This window comes from Strongylocentrotus purpuratus, unplaced genomic scaffold (genome assembly GCF_000002235.5).
Source record: "Strongylocentrotus purpuratus isolate Spur 01 unplaced genomic scaffold, Spur_5.0 spur5_scaffold_13, whole genome shotgun sequence".
NCBI lineage: Eukaryota > Metazoa > Echinodermata > Echinoidea > Camarodonta > Strongylocentrotidae > Strongylocentrotus > Strongylocentrotus purpuratus.
In genome coordinates this window covers 15,886,308-15,906,824 of record NW_022145598.1, presented here as the reverse complement: position 1 = coordinate 15,906,824, position 20,517 = coordinate 15,886,308, and the positions used below count along the sequence as shown (strand labels likewise).

General features: G+C 37.9%; 2 protein-coding genes and 1 non-coding gene across 3 annotated transcripts; 2 read left to right on the top strand and 1 right to left on the bottom strand.

Moving 5' to 3' along the window:
* The first annotated feature begins 3,599 nt into the window (after positions 1 to 3,599).
* LOC105440896 (QRFP-like peptide receptor) lies at positions 3,600 to 4,793 on the top strand. Its single transcript, XM_011671487.1, has one exon. It carries the CDS (start codon positions 3,600 to 3,602, stop codon positions 4,791 to 4,793), a length of 1,194 nt encoding a protein of 397 aa, XP_011669789.1.
* A 2,967-nt stretch (positions 4,794 to 7,760) lies between these two features.
* Positions 7,761 to 19,006, bottom strand: LOC590887 (reticulon-4-interacting protein 1 homolog, mitochondrial). Its single transcript, XM_030983006.1, has 8 exons — positions 18,741 to 19,006; positions 15,556 to 15,872; positions 14,918 to 15,022; positions 14,371 to 14,567; positions 13,481 to 13,666; positions 12,764 to 12,941; positions 11,819 to 11,911; positions 7,761 to 8,483 (listed from the first exon to the last, which is right to left on the bottom strand). Exons 1-8 carry the CDS (start codon positions 18,826 to 18,828, stop codon positions 8,355 to 8,357), a joined length of 1,293 nt encoding a protein of 430 aa, XP_030838866.1. The 5' UTR covers positions 18,829 to 19,006; the 3' UTR covers positions 7,761 to 8,354.
* Positions 9,653 to 9,741, top strand: TRNAY-GUA. The gene is given in 2 exon segments: positions 9,653 to 9,689; positions 9,706 to 9,741. It is a non-coding gene; the product is annotated as a tRNA-Tyr (tRNA).
* Positions 19,007 to 20,517: the final 1,511 nt, after the last annotated feature.

Sequence of the window (20,517 nt, the reverse complement as noted above, 5' to 3'; positions counted from 1 at the left end):
AACCTCTGCACACTCCACTGCCTCGTCAAACTTCGTGCATTTCCGTTCCCTGATGAACCTAGCAACCTCTTTTGGACAATCAATCAAAAATTGCTCTCGCAACATCAGATCCTCAAAAGCAGCCCTACTATTGTTTATCTTAGACGCACCTATCCAATTATCAAAATGACCTTTCATCCGATTAGCAAACTGTTTTGGGCGTTCTGAATTCAAAGGCCTAACAGATCTGAAACTACGCCTATACCCCTCCTCAGTGAGATTATAAGATTGCATTAACTCACTCTTAACCACGGTATATTTCTGGCGATCATCTGTACTCATCCTATTCACTACATCTAAGGCCTTCCCTTTCAAATTAGAGATTAGATGTAGTACCCACACGTCATTAGGGATTTTTTGACTTTTCAGGATCATTTCAAACTTGGTAATGTAAGCATCAAATTTATCGTGGGCATCATCAAATTGACCGACAACAAGTTTAACCCCACCTAACTGAGCTACATTATTTCCTTCATCCTTACGCAACTGCGCTAACTTGAGCTCATGTTCACGCTCTCTTTCTCTTTCTACCGCCTGACAGCGTTCAGAAACGAAACTACTCAACCCGCCTCCACTAAGACCTATTTCCCTACCTAAAGTAGAAAACTCTTTAATTTGCTCGACACTAGCCATAGCGACTAAACAACGATTCCAAAACTACAAAAACCTAGGCTTTAACACCGGCAACAAATGCCAACCCCTAGTGCCTTCTAACTAGCACACTAGAATGTATCTCCCAATGAGCATACAATTAATTCAACCATGCGAAACACCGGTCCGCTTCACACCAGACAATTAACCCCTAGTGCCTTCTAACAAGCACACTAGAATTTCTCCTAACGAGAACACAAATTTCAACCATGCGAAACACCGGTCAACTTCACAACATGAACATTCAAAGCCTATAGTAGTTCAAACCTGGAATCTCTAATCGAGCAAAATATCATGCATAATGCACAACCCGCCTAAGCACTATCCTAGCCTATAGGCGTTACCAAGGGCTTAACCTTGGGGAGAATCCACTAAACTCTTGACATTATTGCTTTTATCAACCTAGCATTGATAATTTCTTTTAACCTGTATTTCAACCCCAAACATCAATTACACATCAAATTCGTATGCGGGGAAAAGAGGGGGAGAAATATCTAATTCCCTTTTTGAAATTATTTATAAGTAGCAATGTCTCGGTGGGACCTCCAAATTGTCACGTGAGAGACTTTTTTTTATTTTTTATTATTGCTACGGACACACAAAATAAAGGGAAATAGAGCTTGTTAATTAAAGTTAAATTGTAATGTTTAATTTCCAATCATTTCTCCTGTTTCACAGACTTTGTTTTGGCTTCAACAATAATACAGTATGTAAATAAACTTATCTTTAACAAAAATAATTCTGGATGGGTAGTTTCCCGTCTGACATCGACGCCGGTCACAGCTCGTGTCGTCCACTTGGCCCTGGCCTCCGCAGACGGTGTCTTTGCTCCACTTGGCCCCGGTAGTCGCTCCGGATTCTTGGCCTCCGCAGACTGAGATACGATGGTGTGTGTCCCGATCCCAGACAAGAGCTAGCCCCCGACGAAAGATATGGAGAACCGGGTGGCAGTTGAGCTAGCCTCTCGTCCCGACGTGGAATTACCCTCAGATATTGACTTTAACTGCCGACTAACATGACGTTTAGTCCATTATAGCTTAGGTGGTTCTCCTCGATTTCAGAAAATCCACCTCTTAATATACCCTACGGTTACTAAGTAAATTCTAAAAACATGACTACAAATATTTGGAGAGGAAATGATCTTACAAAGGAAAATACTTGTATTGAAAAGAGGCTTCCTAAATGTGTGCCAAACAACAGATAAAATATGTACACAGAATTAATGACTTCCCCAGGCCTATTCATAAGGAACAATACATCTTGGCCTGAAAAGAAAACATCTAACCTAACATATTCACCTGACCTTAACAAAGAACACTCCAGACCAGAGAGCGAAACAAATAAATTTCTTTCCTGACACGAGGGTAAATATTAGTATTGTAAGCGTTTTGGGAATTTTAGGATAAAGCGCTTTTTAAGAACAGGTATTAATATCATCATTATTATTATCATTATATTTAATAACCTTCTTAGTATTTTTTTTTGAATAATAGTTATTAATATCATTATATTAAACGTATGAGTTTGTAAGCTCTTTGTAACCTCTAAAATGGCGAGCAGTAACTGGTGCATGATATTGAAATATATCGTGGTGTATATCTTGGTGTCGAGAGTGAGTTGAAAATTGTATGGAAGACTGGATAGGCAAACATGATTATGTTTTAACTGACATAGCCTTTCAATGGTGCAATTATGTAGCGTTTTGAATAATGACAGCCTCAAACCTACCACGAGCTTAACGATATTAAAACGGGTTGATTAAAAGCCATTTAGTCTTCGATAACTTATCAACCTGAGAGCTGTCACGTTTCATGGCCTCTCCACAGGTTGTATTTTAATTTCCCACAAACATAATTATGTATTAACTGACATAGCCTTTCAATGGTGCAATTATGTAGCGTTTCGAACAATGACAGCCTCTAACTTATCACGAGCGTAACGATATAAAACCGGGTTGATTAAAAGCCATTAAGTCTTTGATAACTCATCAACCTAAGAGCTGTTACGTGTCATGGCCTCTCTACAGGTTGTATTTTAATTTCCCGCTATGGTTTTATATCAAAATCATAGCCAATAATGATTCACATCACAAATTTCTGACTACTTTAAGTATGGAAACCTGTCAATCAAATACTTTTTAATACTTGTATGATGCTCGTTATAAGGAGATATGCTAGTTTTATTAACCGTGTCCTCTATTTCCATAATACATGAGAATAATAAAATGGCTTGGAAAAACATCGATCCCCGTGTTGCTTGACTTTATAAGTAATTACATGCAGTGCGTCATTAAAGAGAAGGTTGAGTTCTGGGAAGAGGTGAAAAATAATTTGTGAGCATTACTCATTCTTATTATGCAAGTGTGGAAGAACATCAGTTGAGACATGTTCCCTGAAAAGCATGGCTCTTAAAATGCCTTCATATTCTAAATATGCATGTAACATCGTAAAAATCGGGGGGCCGGCTTTTTACGCCACGTGTTCGTGTAGTCCCATATACATCTTTCTGTGCAAGTGTTTGTAACTTTACCAAGACTTGGCCAAATTTCTTATCATTTTGATGATTCCAGAACCTTGCAATACACACAAATTCTTATATGCTAGAGGATCAACCTTTTCTGATCGGTTCCACACCGTTTCTTTCACAATGCAATCGCATGACCAGAACTCAACTTCATCTTTAAGGCTCGTTCGGATACGGCACGACAAAACCACACCGTTTTTTTAATGATGGCGTATTACGCTTCACGTTTCTCTCCTTAGAACACAGAATTCAGTGAACACAAGCAAGATCTCTGTTGCGCGCATTTGCCATTCATTTTATAAGTAAAACAAAATATCTTCGTCACTTTTCAATCTCTTCAATACAACAGAATGGCAGTTCCAAGTCTGATATTTGTAGGATGCATGATGCTAACCATTCCTTCAACACCCGTTGGAGGACAAACGGTCACTGAAACTCTATGGCTTGATCTAAAGACGTTCTCGATGGGAGCTACCGGTACTATAAAGGACCAACCTCAAGATTGGAATTCGGAAAGGCCGTCAGCGTTTATCCCTACAGATCAATCCTCATCAAGTCCACGAGCTCCACAGGACATTAGGATCTTGATAAGGCTGTCGCAACCTAGGGAATGGTCTTGGTGGTTGATTCTGCAGATTATAACGGCAGTCGTGGGTATTATTGGAAATCTCCTTGTAATTGTCATCTTGTTCCAGCGACGAAAACAGAATCGGAACATGGACATCCTAACTGGAGCTCTGGCGACTGCCGATCTTTTAACATCCATCTTTATGATCCCGTTTCCGATACTCAATCGCGTTCCGTCGACGATATTGGGCGAGATCTACTGCAAGATCGTGGCATCTCAGTTTCTCTTTTGGGTGTCGGTAAGCGCGTCCATTATGACACTAACGTTCATTCCCGTTGAACGATACTTCGCCGTGGTTTATCCGTTACGTTTCAAAGAATTTCTGTCCAAGAAGAGAGTCTCGAGGGCAGTACTCTTGATCTGGTTCATGAGCTTCTTAGAACATTCCGTTTTTCTGTTTACAACAAGAGTAGAGGCATCTGAAGAGCAATGCATAGATTTGTACTCATCTAGACAGATAAATATGATTATAACTACCATGCTGATTATTCTAATGCTAATCATACCGATTGCTCTCGCTCTGATCCTGCAGGCGCTTACAGCGCGCTCTCTTCATCGACAGGCCCAGCTTCACCTAGGTGTGGACAAAGGGCTCAATAGATCTAATCCGTCTGTGCGACATTTCATTGCCAAAAGGCGAGTCTTGCAGTTGTTGTTCCTAGTCACCCTTGTCTTCATTGTGTCATGGGTACCTTGCCAGACCTTTTATCTTCTATCCAGCATCGGGTTTGTCCCATATACCACCAGGAACAGGTTTATACAACACGCCTTGAATGTACTTGCTTGTTGCAATTCAAGCGCGAACCCATTCATCTACGCACTGCGCTACCCAGACTTTCGCCAGGCCATGAAGGAACTTTGTAATTCTGGTAGACAGACAGAAGGGCCATTGTTTGACGACAGAGCAGTCAAATCACCACGTGGACAAACAGAAGAAGTTAATAAGGTGTAATTGCCCTGATGATCTGGTACGAATGCATTCTAAGGAGGGTATTCCAGCAACCCATCTAAGGTTTGTCAAGTGTCAAGTAACCTGAGTCTTCTGTACATAGCACTTTCATTCGGTAACGTAATTGTAGTGGATATACCAAATCATGAACTAAGTGACTGCATTGGTTTGTATTTAATTTTTTGTAATTACAGTATTGGAGTAAAATTATATGGAATGGAACATCTGATAATTGGAGCTTCATAAAATCAAACAAAGAACAAGAATAACAAACCCCCTTTCATTATAAGCGATATAATGATTGTTCGCCTAGGTAAATATAAAGGCTACATTGTTTGTAATCTAATTTGTTTTTACCGGATGAATAAATATTATGTTGATCAATAATTTTGATGTATGTTATTTGGAGACTCCAAGTGATATATGCCAGTCTTCACTTATTACTGATTTTCTTTTAATTTAACGAATTCTAGTACTACCATTATTTTAAAATCACATTCTATACATGTATCTCTTAAAATGTTTGTTCTGTCTTTATGTATCCCATCATCGACATACTCATGTCAGGTGGCTGTCGACGTTTGGTCAGTTTGGTCAAATTGTTCTAGAGGCCTTCTAGATAACAGGTTGGAAAGAATGGTCTTAAGGGCTCACCCCAGGACCCACATTGGTGTCTCTCTTCTAGATGGCACCTTCAAAGGATGTGTGAAGTATTCAAATGTGTCAATAACATGGCCCCTTTACCTCAATCTGTGAACGGTTTGTAAAGCCTCTTTATAATGTACGAAAAAGATCAAATGTGGCTTCAAGTAACCGGTGTTCCATTGATAAATAGAAGTGGTAAGCGTACTTTCCAGGATAAAGGAACTAGGGAATGGAACAACCTCAACACAGAACAAAGAAAGGCTATGGCCTTACAATCTTTCAGGGCCTCCTTTAGAAATAAAAATATGCTGCCCTCTTCAGTTTTCACCCAACTTTCCACTGCCTTTAGTTTTCGCCTTGTATATATATTTTTTTTAGCTTACTGTATAATGTATAATGTGATTTTTACATCTAATTTGTTATCCATCAGTTTTTTTTCCCTCCGAATTCTGTTTTTCATGAATTATTCTCATCCTGCCTTTTATTTGTCCTATACCCCTTCACTAACTTCCCGCCGTTTTCCTTTCACATTTTACTTAACGTCCTCTCCCATTCGCCCTCTTTTTTCACTTTTTCCTCCTTTTCTTTCCTTCTTTGTATTCATATCAAATATCCCACCTTCTGTATCCATTTCTGTCAGTTTCTCTTCCTATTTCACTTTTTAAGAAAAGTCATACGAATGTCACTTTCTCACACATATATATATGTATAATGAGTGATTTAATTTGTTTTTAATTGATGTTATTCTACAGTGAGTTTTACATTACGAGTGTCTATTTGCATATTTTGTAGAATATTTTTGTATATATATATTGTTTGTATTGTTTTTAATCAGAGCCCTCAAAGACAGCATGTTTTGTTTTAAACTGAAGGCAACCCTGTTTAAATAAAAATAAAATTAATAAATAAATACAAATTCCATTACAGGTTAAAATGTCAACATTGAAACATATCAGAGGTAAAATCCAATTTGTTTCCCCCTTCCACAGGGTTCCTTTATTATACAATATAAAACATTGACAATATACAACATGCAATCTTGTAAAATTCCATAGTGTCATCTCTTTGCCAAACTAAAATACAAGAATAGCCTATACAAAGGCAAAAAACACACAAATCCAATTATAAACCCCGTTCTATTCCATGGCAGAAGGGTAATTTAACACATATCCAATAGACCAGGCCAGTAGACCAATGGATCGACAGCCCAAATGGCTCTCTCGTGAACCCTCAGAATGCTCGCGAGAGATCAATAAGGACTTTTAGATTTACACGACGAGAACGTGGACCGCCACGTGTGACATCCTTTTAAGGTAATGTGACGTCCTTTTAAGGCACTGCCGGGCAAGGCCCAGTCACACGCGGCAGTCCACGCTCTCGTCGTGTAAATCTAAAAGTCCCTAATAGTAAGGACGGGCTACAAAAGCTAGTGGTTGTATTAATCACAATAAATCCGTTTTACGTAATTTTTCTGTATTCACTTTAGCTCGCCAGATTCATTACCATGGAAGTAAGGTTCACTATGGAAAATAAATATCCAATGTCAATTTCGTATACATGTGCATTAATTTATAGTTCGTTTATTCTAAAAAAAATAGAAATCAGTAGTTCAAATGTGTGACCACGTAGGTGATAGTGTAACTTAGTAGCTCAATAGGTATGTTACAATTATCAGCTCATTTGTTGAAGAAAATGATATTCAAATACTTGTTCATTACTGCCATTACCAAGCTGTTTTCTGCTCTAATAAGACCTGTCATTAAATTATTTACACAAGGAACTGTGGTCAATAATGTTATGATCTATTATGTACAGCTATGGTTTTGATTAAAAGTGCAACTACAATTATTTCATGGCTACACCAATAATGTTCACTTTAATTATATAACTTCAAACCCAACTACCCATTATTATTTCCAATTAAATAGCTGTTATTTCAGTAATATATTCTTTTATTATTTTGTACCTACATGTTATGATTGTCATAATTGTATATGTTATGTATTTAAATTTGTTCAAACAAATTTATAACAAAATAGAAATTCGGCCTTTGGTCGCAATGACATTCGATATTAATAAACTATTTCAATCAATTAATTAAGCTCTCAGTTTAGTCTATCTGTATGACAGGAAACACTGTATTGGACCTGTCAGGCTTGAACATCAAAGCATATTTAAACATGGCAACAAACTTAGGCCACTCGGTTGGATGATGAAATACAAATTAAAAAAAGCCACCTACCAGTGATAGGGGGGGGGGGGGATGGGGTCTGGGGGTGTGACGGGAATCCGATTATATTATTTACCTGTCTCCTTCACGCACTCTTGCGGGGAATTGCGCGAAATTTCCTATCGTAGGATGGTAAGTGAAGGTCGACGGAATTAATAGGCCTATGCAACGAATATAGCTCCACCTCATTACATTATTACGAATGCTCTTAATAATGATTATTTTTTATCAGTAAACGTGATTAAGGATTTGAGTTAGGGTTCGGGTAAAATCTGGGGTTTAGTATTTAGGAAAGATGTTTAATAGCATTAATATTAAGATTGGGTTTCCGAGTTAACCAATCCAAGATAGTTCGATACGAACAATGTGATTGCCTTTTGCTTAGAGTGAACACACGCGTAGCTCGTATTTAAATCTTCACTTACCATCCTACGATATAAATATATGCGCCCTCCATCCTTACAGCTACGTCCCTGGCAACGGAAAACGATGTTATTAAAAACAAATGAATATATCAGTATGTACATATATTTTTCTGAAACCTTTTCCTTTTGACATTTATCCGACTGGTTTAATCGCTTTACACGCAGTAATTCCAATAAACGGCTTGTTCAATGAGAATCACTTGTTCGATGTACAAGGTACATACACAGGTCCCCGGATGTAGAGCATGTCTAGGCGTCCAGTTACTACCCCTCGTTTTTGTCATGATTTGGCATAACGATGACGGTCTTTCCTCGGGCATGACCCCGCTTCACAAACTCCATTGCCTCGTTGGCTGCCTCGAACGCAAACGTCTTGTGAATCACCGGATGGATCTGACGGAAACAATTCAGGAGTAGTGATAGAAAAAAATACGAAAAAGTAATAACAACACAAGAAAATAGAGACGAATAATAAGAAAGCATTATCACACTATACATTTTAAAACTTTGAGCAGCATATTTACAATGACACTTTTTTAAAGTAGATATGTAAAGAAAACGTTTAGTAACGGTCACGCGATTACACTCGTTCCATCTCCCTGATTCATAAGGAACAAAACTGAAAGTACGTGCGAATGGTAGAGTATGTAGCACATAATATAATTGTATACTGTGAGCTTCTCCTGAAAATCACACGCACTAAACACATAAATGGGTATGATGGACTTCTCAAAGATGTCGCATTAAAGCTGGGTCCAAACATTTTAGCTCTTTTGTCGTCATATTTTGTGCAACTGAAGAGCAGCTGTTGTCAGGGGACATTACTCCTTTGGTTTTTCTAAACTGACACGGAGAGAATAGGAAATCTTAAAACATGACTTTACATCTTTACCAGAACTCAACCTTCTCTTGAAGACTGAATGATTGTTTCACATATTTGGGAGACAACTACCTCGTTCAAAACTCATGGCAGAAAATATTCATATCAACACATCAATGCAAGTCATGAGTCAGCATTCGTCATTTCAAAAATAAGGCTTTATGACGCTCAGGCCCCATCGAACGTCCTTGCACAATAGGCCATTTTCGTAAAGTAACCAATTGTATACGTAGAGTTGCGTAGTATTGCGTACCGACTACGCCGAACGTACGCTGCCTTACGCTGGCCTACGTAACTATACGCTGAGGGACGCAAAGGGGTACGCGAGATGGACGCACATATTTTACATGTTTAATTTTGTTCGCCTTTTCATTGACCTGTTTAAATACGAATAATCGTATTTCAATAGTCAGAATGCAAATTGCATATATAACGTATTGCAGGGTAGGGCAATCTATAATAAGCCAGTTTATAGTTGAAGACTGAGCATGAGCAGATAAAGTCATTGCAGACCAAATTGTGAAATACGTCGGAAATGCGTGTGTAGATACATACCATATAGTGTCAAAAAAGGTAACACAATCTCAATACGTAATTAGTTATTCATTAACCAATGTGATAACTTTATTGTTTAAGTAAACACATTCTGTAACAACACATTTCCCATTATCATGGACATCAACCGTCGATAGCTCAGTTGGTAGAGCGGAAGACTGTAGAGGAACAATCACAGACATCTTTAGGTCGCTGGTTCGAATCCGGCTCGACGGAGTGGTCAACCTTTTGTTGCAAATTTGTGACCTCTTGTGAATAGAGCCCTGCGCGATTTCAAGGGGAGGGGGGGGGGGGGGGAGTTTAAATGCTGCAGAAAGATTTCATACCCATGATAGCGAGAGGATTGTTTCAAGTTTCAAGTTTTCCGGTTCTGTACAATTTCCCAAATGCTACATTCAAATCCATTTATTATAGGCTCGTACTATTATAATAATGGACAGGAAAAACTAAGAACATTATTATAAGCCAGTCCATAATTGCAGTATGAGCATGTGCACATTAAGGTCATTGCAGACTAAATTGTGAAATACACGGAGACAAAATACTGGATACGTGATCATGAAAGTTATGTAATCAATATTCATTTATGCACAAGCCGTGCATTCCATAATACACAGGTGGAAGTATTGTGTGAAAAGGGGAAACAAAGGCTATTTATTTATTTCAAAATGGGCGAAGTGTGACCTATTCATGTTTTGAAGATCTGTGTATATTCGGGGTCGTTTGAGACATATGCTAACTGTGAACTGGTCTATTGTTGTCCTACCTAGCATCTACTAATGCACACACTTTGAATTCTGACTATTGATATACATTTACTCATAACAGGTGAATGAAATAATGCGTATCGAGGCGCTTCATAAAGGTATGTGCATAAATTGGGTGACATTACGAACATGGCCTATTTCACCGTCGCATTTTTTCTATTTACAGAACAATGAACACTGGAAACTCACTATGAATATGACTGACAAAGAAAGCGGACAAAATATACAGTTCCTCAGGTAGACAAAGAAACATCCCTTCACTGCTATTATGTAAAAATGTGTAGAACAGGTGAATATGCATGTGGCACCTGTTCTACACATTTTTACATAATAGCAGTGAAGGGATGCTCCTTTGTCTACCCTAGGAACTGTATATTTTGTCCGCTTTCTTTGTCAGTCATGTTCATAGTGACTCCACCTATACAGCAGTGGATCTATTTTTTTCTTCTCTCTTTTGAATACTCGTTCACTTCTGGACTCCTACTGCCAATATCAAGTCTTTCCACTGCCGATAAACCATTTGGTGAAACTGCTTTTAAAATATGAAATAATAAACCATACTCAATTCGAACGCTAGAAAATCACTTTACCGAAGACTCTCTTGCCCCTTTTTCTACAGATCAAGTATTTTGTGTCCTTTTCCAATGTATTGTACATTGTTAGCGCTTTTGAACTTCTTAGTGTATAGCGCAGTATATACGACCATTCTTGCAATTATTATTATTATCATCATTATCATGTCTATCATTATCATTATTATTGTTATTATTATTTCATTAGTAGTAGTAAGTAGTAATAATAGTAGTTGTAGTAATACAATTATTATCATTATGATTCATTATTAGTTTTATTATTATTAATTTGTTACTATTATTATTATTGTAATTATTAATATCATTGTTTTGTTATTATTATATTTACTACTATTATTATATAAATAACATGATTTCAAACTAATCTCACTGGAGAGCTAGACATACGTGACAAAAGTCAGATATGGTCGGAACATTAATAAGTACGTATGAAGATAAGGTAGTACCAGGCACATCCAATTGAACTCAAGTAATACCTATTTTCTTCTATTCCCTTTCCCATATGATCAAAATACTTGAGTTATACATGTGTTCATACATAATGACATAAACACTTTAACAAAGCAAAATACTTTACACAAATAAGCCAGTGTTAAATACGCTACAATAATAAACACTGAAAATGTGGTGTATTGCCAAAAGACGTGATATGTGTGTGCGTTTGCGTGTGTGCGTAAGCCTTCAGCTAGTTGCACAAGAGACATTATTTCTATTGCGTCATCTGAGCTATTCAAGTAATTATTACACTTTGCATTTCAAATCACTTTGTATGTTATTACTCTCATCACATGTGGCGAATTAAAGGCCACAGTTCTCTCTGACGTTAACTACGTCAAACCATGGAACTATTACGTATCCGTAATAGGTCCATGGTGAAACGACGCCTTTTATGCAACAGGCTTTGGGAAATTAATTCACATTAATTTGGCCTACCATTCCGTCATCAATCAGCTTCCTGACTTCTTCTAGGGCGCCCCCATTCGGTTGGTTGAAGGAGATCATTGTCTTCCGGTCGTACAGAAAATCCTATACGAATATTCAAAGTATCGTGATATTATTGATGTAATTTAAACTGTATTTAATGAAAATTCAAGTTTCAGATTTAAACGATGGACATTAATTTAAAATAACGAGAGTAGGATGGGCTAGGCACAACTTTCGACATTTGATTCTTAAAACACAACAACATATCATTAGCATGTTTGACAATGCATGCTAACGGACCGACTTAATTGTGAAAAATAAAGAAGTTTTATGCCTTTTACATACAAAAGTTGATTTATGTTAAATTATGTTAACTCACTATTTTGTTGATGCAAGCTATGCTTCATGTGTATTTTTCCTTTTTTTTAATTTTTTTTAAAAACTATATTTCTAAGTCAGCAAAATGACTTCTCGTGTATAATGCCCGTTGCACACGAAGCGTCGTTTGCCTGACACAGGGCCGCGTCAGTGGGTTATGTTGTATTTGACACGCTCTCCCTTTCTTCTTTGTTTGGTGTTATAAATGGATTTAGTCAAATTCAACTATTTCATTTATTTGATTTGATTTATTAATTTCTGTTTGATTTTCTTTTTCTTTTGCATTTTTACAAATATAGAACAGAAAAACCATTGCGAATTTTACACATTTCAAAAGAATATAATGTCGAATAAAGTAAGGCTGGCTGTAACTAATTGAAACAAAATCAAACAGGACGGTTGAAAAAAAGCTTGATTGTGTGTATCTAAGGTATCACACAAAAAGTGACTGCGAAAAACAGAAAGCAAACATTGCGTTAAATTACTAGCGTATGGACGCTCATATGCTCGTTTAGCGCGGATAATGACGCAACTGAAATGACGCATCATCAGTAACAGGAGTAACATAACACTTGCCTCAACCATCCAACGAAGTTTAAGAGCTGCGTTGACCACCATGCCAAGCATCATGCCATATTTGTTGAAGTTACCAATAAAAGGAACGACAATGGTTACCAACTTTCCGCCCCTTTTCAAGGCAGATTGACACGGCTTAATAAATTCAGCGCCTAGTGTCACAAAGATAACGTCGAACCTTAATGAAGAAAAGAAAATGAAATGAAACAGTGATTTTGATTGCAAAGCCTCCTGAGCCTAAAAGGAAATTTAATCACCACCCCCTGTATATATCTTACAAATGACTATGAATGAAATAAAATGTTTAATATATCGCATTCAATTTCAAGGTGGAAAATGAAAGTGTATTTGTAAGTCACATAGTAATTTAATATAGTGATCGATTGGGAATGTTCAATTAATACTTGGAAAACCCAACAGCTTAATACTCAATGATGATTGGAAAGATTTTTGTTTATTCACCTGCCAATACCTTCTTTGTCTCTACGCGAAAATACCACACCTAAAAATGGTAAGTTAACGGAACACAAGCACTTTTAAATAGAAAGTTGAATAGATAATTTATGAAACCCAGATATCCATGCCATATTTTGGCAATATTCCTCAGTTTACTGAGACATTTTAAGATAAATTACTGACGTCGGTTAGTATGGCGCATGTTACTACCGCCTCCATCCGCAGAGAAAGACAGAGAAGAGAAAGATCGAAATTACTCACTTAGGCCGCTCGGTTAGAGCGTCCTCAAAGTTTCCTTTCGTATAGTCGATGACGTCGTCAGCTCCTAAACGCTCCACCAGATCAATACCATCCTTGCAGCAAGTTGTGGTCACGTGACCTCCCCAAGCTTTGATGAGCTGAATGGCGAATGTCCCTATGCCTCCCGTACCAGCAATAATAAGTACTCTGTAAATAAAATAATATAAATGTACATAAATATATTTATATATATACACACACACGCGCGCGCGCGCAACGCACACACACCCACATGCAAATACACCCACACGCACACACATAACATGTAGGTATTGGAAGGAAGAAAACAGAAAGAGAGAGAGAGAGAGAGTGAGAGTGAGAAAGAGAAAGCAAATATGATACGAGAACGTGCTCTGGAAGGGCAATAGGGACTTTTAGATTTGCACGAAGACAATGTGGATTGCAACGGTCGACGTCCTTTTAATGCACTGCCGTGAATGGACGTCATACGTATCAGTCCACACAAATCTAAAAGTCCCTATTAGCGTCAGAATGCTGAGACCGTCAACAATTTCATTTCTATAATTAATGACAGCACCCCTATCGGCATAGTACCTGTTTTACCGACTCTTCAAAGGGTGTTGCGGCACCCCGGTACCTTATGTCTGTTTTACGAAAATTGATGTGTGGCCTACACTGTAGTCATCTTTTAAGTTTTCCTCTTTTTTTTTCTTCCCTCCTCCTTCTCTTTCTTTTATTAGTACTTGTTAATTTAACTTAAAACAACAAATATGGTTATAAGATTGTATATACACACACACACATGCATCTCTAATGCAAGTTCAATAATTTTACACTGTATGCGTGATTGGAAGGTCGACATTTTAGTTTAAAAGAAAATGAAAGTATACCTTTTCCCATTCGTGTTGATTGGTCCCAAACCGCATCGACCAACCAGCGCACCCCAAGTTGTGGTGCAGACGTATGGTATGGATGCAGCCTCCGTGTGATCGATCGCCACTGGTTTCTTAGCAACCATGTAGTCTTTGACCAACACCTTCAGAGCAAACGTTCCTGGTGAATCTTCGGCACCGATTCCCACAAAGACCTACACATTCAAACAAACATTATCAAATATTACGTTGGTTATTTGATTATGCTTCTCGATGAGTTGTTTTGGGCCCTATTTCACTGGAATAGATCTTATTTTTCTTGGGGGATACGCCATTTTCTTTATGACGCATATACTATTAAAAATTATAAAATTCAAAGATGTACTCACTGGAAATACTGCCAACGTGCTAAAGGCGTATTGTGCTAATACGCATTAAAAACATTCTAGCAATACATAATTTGATAGAATTGGCATCCATGTTATTTCATGGCAACAGGGCAAAATGGTTTACTTTTACAATGTCTTAAAATTTATATCCATTCTCAAATTTTCAAAACAGATACCTCGTCACCAATCCGAAACTTTTCTACGTTGCGTCCTATGTCTTCGACAACACCCGAACAATCCCGACCAAGTACGAGAGGGAGTTCGGCACCTCCATACGGCAACTGCATTAAACGAAAACGGACATAGGGCAGTTAACAGACATGTCAGTCTCGCGGGCCGACAGTCAACTAGAATGTTTATATGAAACGGTACAAGCACACGCATTCACTGCAAAAGTATTCTTAATTTTAAAAGCGATCCTTTTTTTTTAAAATTCATTTTTTAAATATTTTTAATCTGGTTATAGTTTCGCAAAGTAATTTCATGTTTACTATATGAACTTCATTAACATTATGTGACCACTCTAGCTGGCTCAGCTGTGGTGCATTTTGTACTACATGTATTTATATTGCTAGTTATTTCGTCAATAGAGAAGTAACGACTACGTAGGCCTATGTCTCTTTCTAGTTATCTTTCTATTTATCCCTCTCTCTCCCATACACACGTGCACACAAACGCACACACGCACACACACACACACACACAACACACCCACGCCACTCGCTTACCCAAACATTCGACAACTGTTTTAAATTCCTTTACACATGCTATTTTGTTAGAACCCCTATCCACTTATTTAATGCTTCGTGTTTACCTGCTTCTGTTGACGCATTTTGTCGAAGATGGGTCGCGCGTGTCCGGCAATTATACGTTGGTCTATGGGGTTGATGGACGCTGCGCGTACGCGCACAAGCACGTCATTGGGATGCACCACTTTAGGGCAGGGGTGTTCCGAGGTCATCTCCATTTTGTCCGTTTTGTATTCCTTGGCAACCTGTGCTCTCATTTTCTCTCTTGATGAAAAATAGATGAACTTGGATTTTGTTGTAGTTGTAGATGTAGAGAAGAATGCTCTGTAGGCCACGTAAAGCAAGGCACTTCCGACGACGAATTTCAAGACATTTTTGGGAACTGAAGGAAAAGAAAAGAAAAGAGAGTGAAAAATATTTCGGCAGTATCAAAAGAGGGAGAGAGGAGAAAAAGTTTTTCTTCATTGTTATGTATGATTTTCACGATAAAGTCACGTTTAATAGAAAATAAGATTTTGTGTCTGTTTTGTATTTAGATACCTCAGGATTTATTTATAAATAACTCTGTTGCACAAAAAGTTGGATTAAGCTTCCCGGAACTTTTTACTGATCAATATGAAGAGACTGATCAAGAACGTTCTGAGAAGATCTAGGCTGTGTTTATCCTAAGAAGAAAAAATAAGAAAGCATATTGTCTTAATCCCCCCACTCAGTGTTATTTAGGGTACGCGTATGCTTGTTCCCTCTTTTTGAAAGCACCCCCTATCTGAGGACTGCCAACTTTTCCGAACCCCCTTTCGCGGGCTTTTCGCGGGCTTTTCCTGCCTTGGAGACCCCCCTAAATTCGGAAAAATGCTCAATGTACCCCCTAAATTCAGAATAATTTCTCAGGTGTCCAAAGAGATGAGAGAAAAAAAAAACACCCCCTTTTTAAAGAAATCTCCGGGTGAAAAGTTAATACACCCCCCTTTTTTTTACAATTCTGGGGCCGGACTTTGTCGCACGAAAGGTATTCCTTTACCGGACATTTTGGTAACACGCATGCGGTAATTCCGACCCCGGAGTAGGAGGGGGAGGAGGGGGAGGGGGGCGGGTCTTAATCATTTCATGAAAAGAGGTAAAGAAAATTACCTCAACTTTAGAGGGAATATTTTATTTGTATGTCTTACTGAATTTCTTCGTCCAAATCACATGTTTCATAATCAAATATAAAAACAAACTTGAGACGCGTTGCCCTCATCATGCCCCCGTTTCCCAGGGGAATTGCTTCGTATTAACTTTCCAGTCAAGGGAAAAAAACAAAATAATTACGGGTACCCTTTTTTTTTCTTTTTAAATATTTATGATGAATAACAATAACGTCTTAGAAACAATACTGCTTTACCTGTATAGGGCCTACAATCATCATTACCCCAGTGTTGCCAGGAACTCCTAAAATTCAGCTATTATTATAAGTACCATTATTACTATTATTATTATCAATCATTTGGCGTCACCTGTGCTTGGGAGAGGAAAAGGAAACTGAGTCACCATTTGCTCCTCGGGGTCTCTCCTCCTGGTATAACTGATTAGGGATGTGCAGGTTGACCACTACACCGGGGTTTCCTCCTACTCTTATCTTGTACGAATAGTGCAATGAGCAACCTGCTTAACGTGTAACGGTGGCGACTCTGCACTCGTCGAATATTTATTATGGGCCACCAGCGCCAAAACCAAATTCAACTCTATTTATTTATTTATTGCTAAAAAAAAAGCCCTTCCTATATGTACAGATTCACCATATTTATCTCACACAAGTCCAATATTGTACAAACTGAAAACCCTAACAGTATTCGTTTTCTCTTTCATTTCAAAACTATTACACTTTGAATTAAGCCATTCACTCTTACCCTACCAGTAATTCGTCAAATTTTCATCTAGTAAACCCGAAATTATGTATTGCCCACGGATCAATAAGATACCATGGTCCTGACCTATGGAACTCTCTTTCATAATCTATTAAATCATTTTGCTAAAGTTAATACGATGTTAATATCAAAATAATAAAGGTCAAATTTCTGTGTCAACTGATCTTCAGTCTATATCATAATGTCATCTCTTCTTATTTTTGCTTATTTATGATTTATTGTCAGAAAATTATCTATTGTACTTTATATTATTATTGTTATCGAAAAACTGTGTAATTATATGCATGCAGAAGAAAATAAAATAAATAAAATCAAATAAAATCAATTCAAAGGTGGGTAACACAATATCGAACGATGTAAACACCCACCAAGGATGGAACCAAGCATATATCTCAGTATGAGAATCAAGACCTTCACAAACATACATCGCATACTTAATATATAGCATGAGAAAGAAAAGTGTTTTAAAGGGGGATGGGCGGTTGAAAACCCCTCCTTTAATCTGTCAGGTAGTACTATATACGTGATGGTTTTGGTGGTTAGAAGTTGCCCATGGAACTGTAGGAGTTATTATCGGTGTATTAATAATCAATACGAACGAGCCTATATTTGGAAACAAACATCAGAAATTATGGATGTACCTATGCGTACACATTTGCAATGTAAAGCCCCTTTCACACCGTATCTGCGTAGAATTGCGTAGTGTGGCGTACCGAGTACGCCGAAATTAGGCTGCGTATTCATGAACAAAAATGTTGCTTCGGCGTAGTCCCTGCGTAGCTCATGCGTAGGCTGGCGTACGATGGCGTAAAGTTACGTACCCTGTGCATAGGCACCGGGTACCTACGGCGTATGCAATTGGTGTACCTTCGCGTACCCCCTTTCGTCCCTTAGCGTATAGTTACGTAGGCCAGCGTAGGGCAGCGTACGCTCAACGTAGTCGGTACGCAACACTACGCAACTCTACGTACGGCCCGGTGTGAAAGAGGCTAAAGCATCAAACTTAGTAAAGTAAGGAAACCCCGATTTCTTTCAGACACGTTTCAATCTGATTAAAAAAGGAATATCGTACAAAAAAAATTAAATCGCCACTTTACAAAACCTAAGCATAACAAAGGAATCCTGGCCAGAGCTATAACAAAGAAATTGACTTCCATTTTCAGCCAGCTGTATCCCCAACATTAAAATAATTCACTGCATGTCACCCCATGTATTAGTATAACATAATATTTTAATAGTAAGTTATTATGTAGGTAAGTTACAATTAATCACATACAAGATTATCATCTTTTTAACAAATTTTGGGTGGGGCATAATGAACTGAAACACAAATCCTCTCCTACCTCTGATTTCTAATCCACTCTCTGGGCAGAAACATAGCGTAACAATAGAAGCTGTGCAGATCCCCAACAGAACTTTTGATGACAACATCTTGACGACAATGCATTTTGTGAATAAATCCACAATTATTCTATACTATATGGTAGTCTCCAGCAAGAAAACGAAAGCGGAAGAGCGATGAACTGAAAGTACACTTAGACCGTATTCCGGTCCATATTCCCCGCTTGCCTCTCTAAAAAAGAAATGTATAAATAGAACAACACAAAGTCACGCGACCTCCTTATTCGAGGAAGTGCTTAATTATGCCTGACAAGACGGTTTCATATATCAATTGTTCGTTTTTTTTATGTCGATTTTTAAGGGTACGTCATTATCATTTTTTCTAGATCATATTACCTTTAAATAAATGCAAGATCATTAAATAGTTATGCTGGTAGTCTAATATTTTTAAAAATTGTATCACCAAAATTAATACACTAAAAAATAATTGGTTAACCCTCGAGACATTTTAATAAAAGTTAACTGTAAGCAAACATGCCCTCGAGTGTGCATAAATGGTAACGGACCAATTTGAGTCAAGTTGTACCTGTGATTGTAATTTGACCAGGGAGGTGATAGAGAAGTAGTGGAAACTCTTGTAATTTATTCAAACGCATGCGTGAGTTCTAAAGCGTAACAATGGAATGCGTAACATTCCACTTTGCTTTAAAGTTCCATGCTCCGAGCCGCTCTTCCTCTGCGGGGAATTTCGGAGGCCAGGCAACATTTTCACATCTATTAAATTACTGGCAAAATGTCAGTGTAAATTATAAACTTGATATCGGCAATTTCCAGTAAAAACCGAAAGCGGAAGCACGCTGAAGTGAATGTACACTGAGATCTAATCTTGGTCCATATATCCCGCTCGCTTTGGTCAACAAATATGTATAAATAGAACAACACAAAGTCATGCGACTACATGTTGTACTTTTAGTTAGTTATTAAATGCCATATGATGTTGAATTTCATCCATGAGCGTCAAATGTATTGAGGTCTACTCTGGAAAATGCTGTACTATTTCAGTACGATCATTCCAGCTGTCCTCAAAAGTATTGTTATGTGAATAAAATCACACCGTTTTCAATACTGAGTTCACGAGGAGGTAACTAGCATATTCTGTGTCGTCGGTGGAGTTCTGGTGCAGGAAACGATAAATTTAGATGCTACTCAATCTGTTATGTCCGTTTGGAAGAAAGCCATAATTGAAATGCCTCCTGAAAGGAAAAAAGAGAAAGGAAACAGATGAAGTCTGGACGAAACAGAATAAAGAATAATGGTCATCTGACAGAACCTCTGTTTTCTTGTATAAGTTGAATCATACAAACTAAACAGGTGTATGACTTATCATTGAAGCTCATTTTTACATAATAAAGGTCTAGCACCTGTGTCTCCTAAACAGGTCTGTACGACTTATTATTGAAGCACATTTTTATAGAATAAAGGTCTAAAACCTATGTCTGAATCATATTGTTGAATATATCCCATATACCCGAACAACAAAAGTGTGATGTCCTACTGTTGAAGCTGATTTGATAGATAAAGTACATATCTTCTCAGAATAATATCGATCTCCATGACTTTAGTTTGATAAAAAAAAAGACAGATGCGCGCGCCACCCCACCCATGATACCAGGGGGGGGGGGGGGGGGGGGAGGGGGCGTTTCATGAAACAATTTGTCGGTGATTCACCGACTAATATCCACTATGAATATGACGGACAAAGAAAGAGGACAAAATATA

Excerpts from the sequence above, each read along its gene's own strand:
- LOC105440896 (XM_011671487.1), top strand. The coding sequence starts at position 3,600 with ATGCTAACCATTCCTTCAACACCCGTTGGAGGACAAACGGTCACTGAA.
- LOC590887 (XM_030983006.1), bottom strand. The coding sequence starts at position 18,828 with ATGTTGTCATCAAAAGTTCTGTTGGGGATCTGCACAGCTTCTATTGTT. Across the intron at positions 15,873-18,740 it reads GAGTGGATTAGAAATCAGAG|TTCCCAAAAATGTCTTGAAA; the intron begins GTAGGAGAGGAT and ends CTTTTCCTTCAG. Across the intron at positions 14,568-14,917 it reads AGTTTCGGATTGGTGACGAG|GTCTTTGTGGGAATCGGTGC; the intron begins GTATCTGTTTTG and ends TTGAATGTGTAG.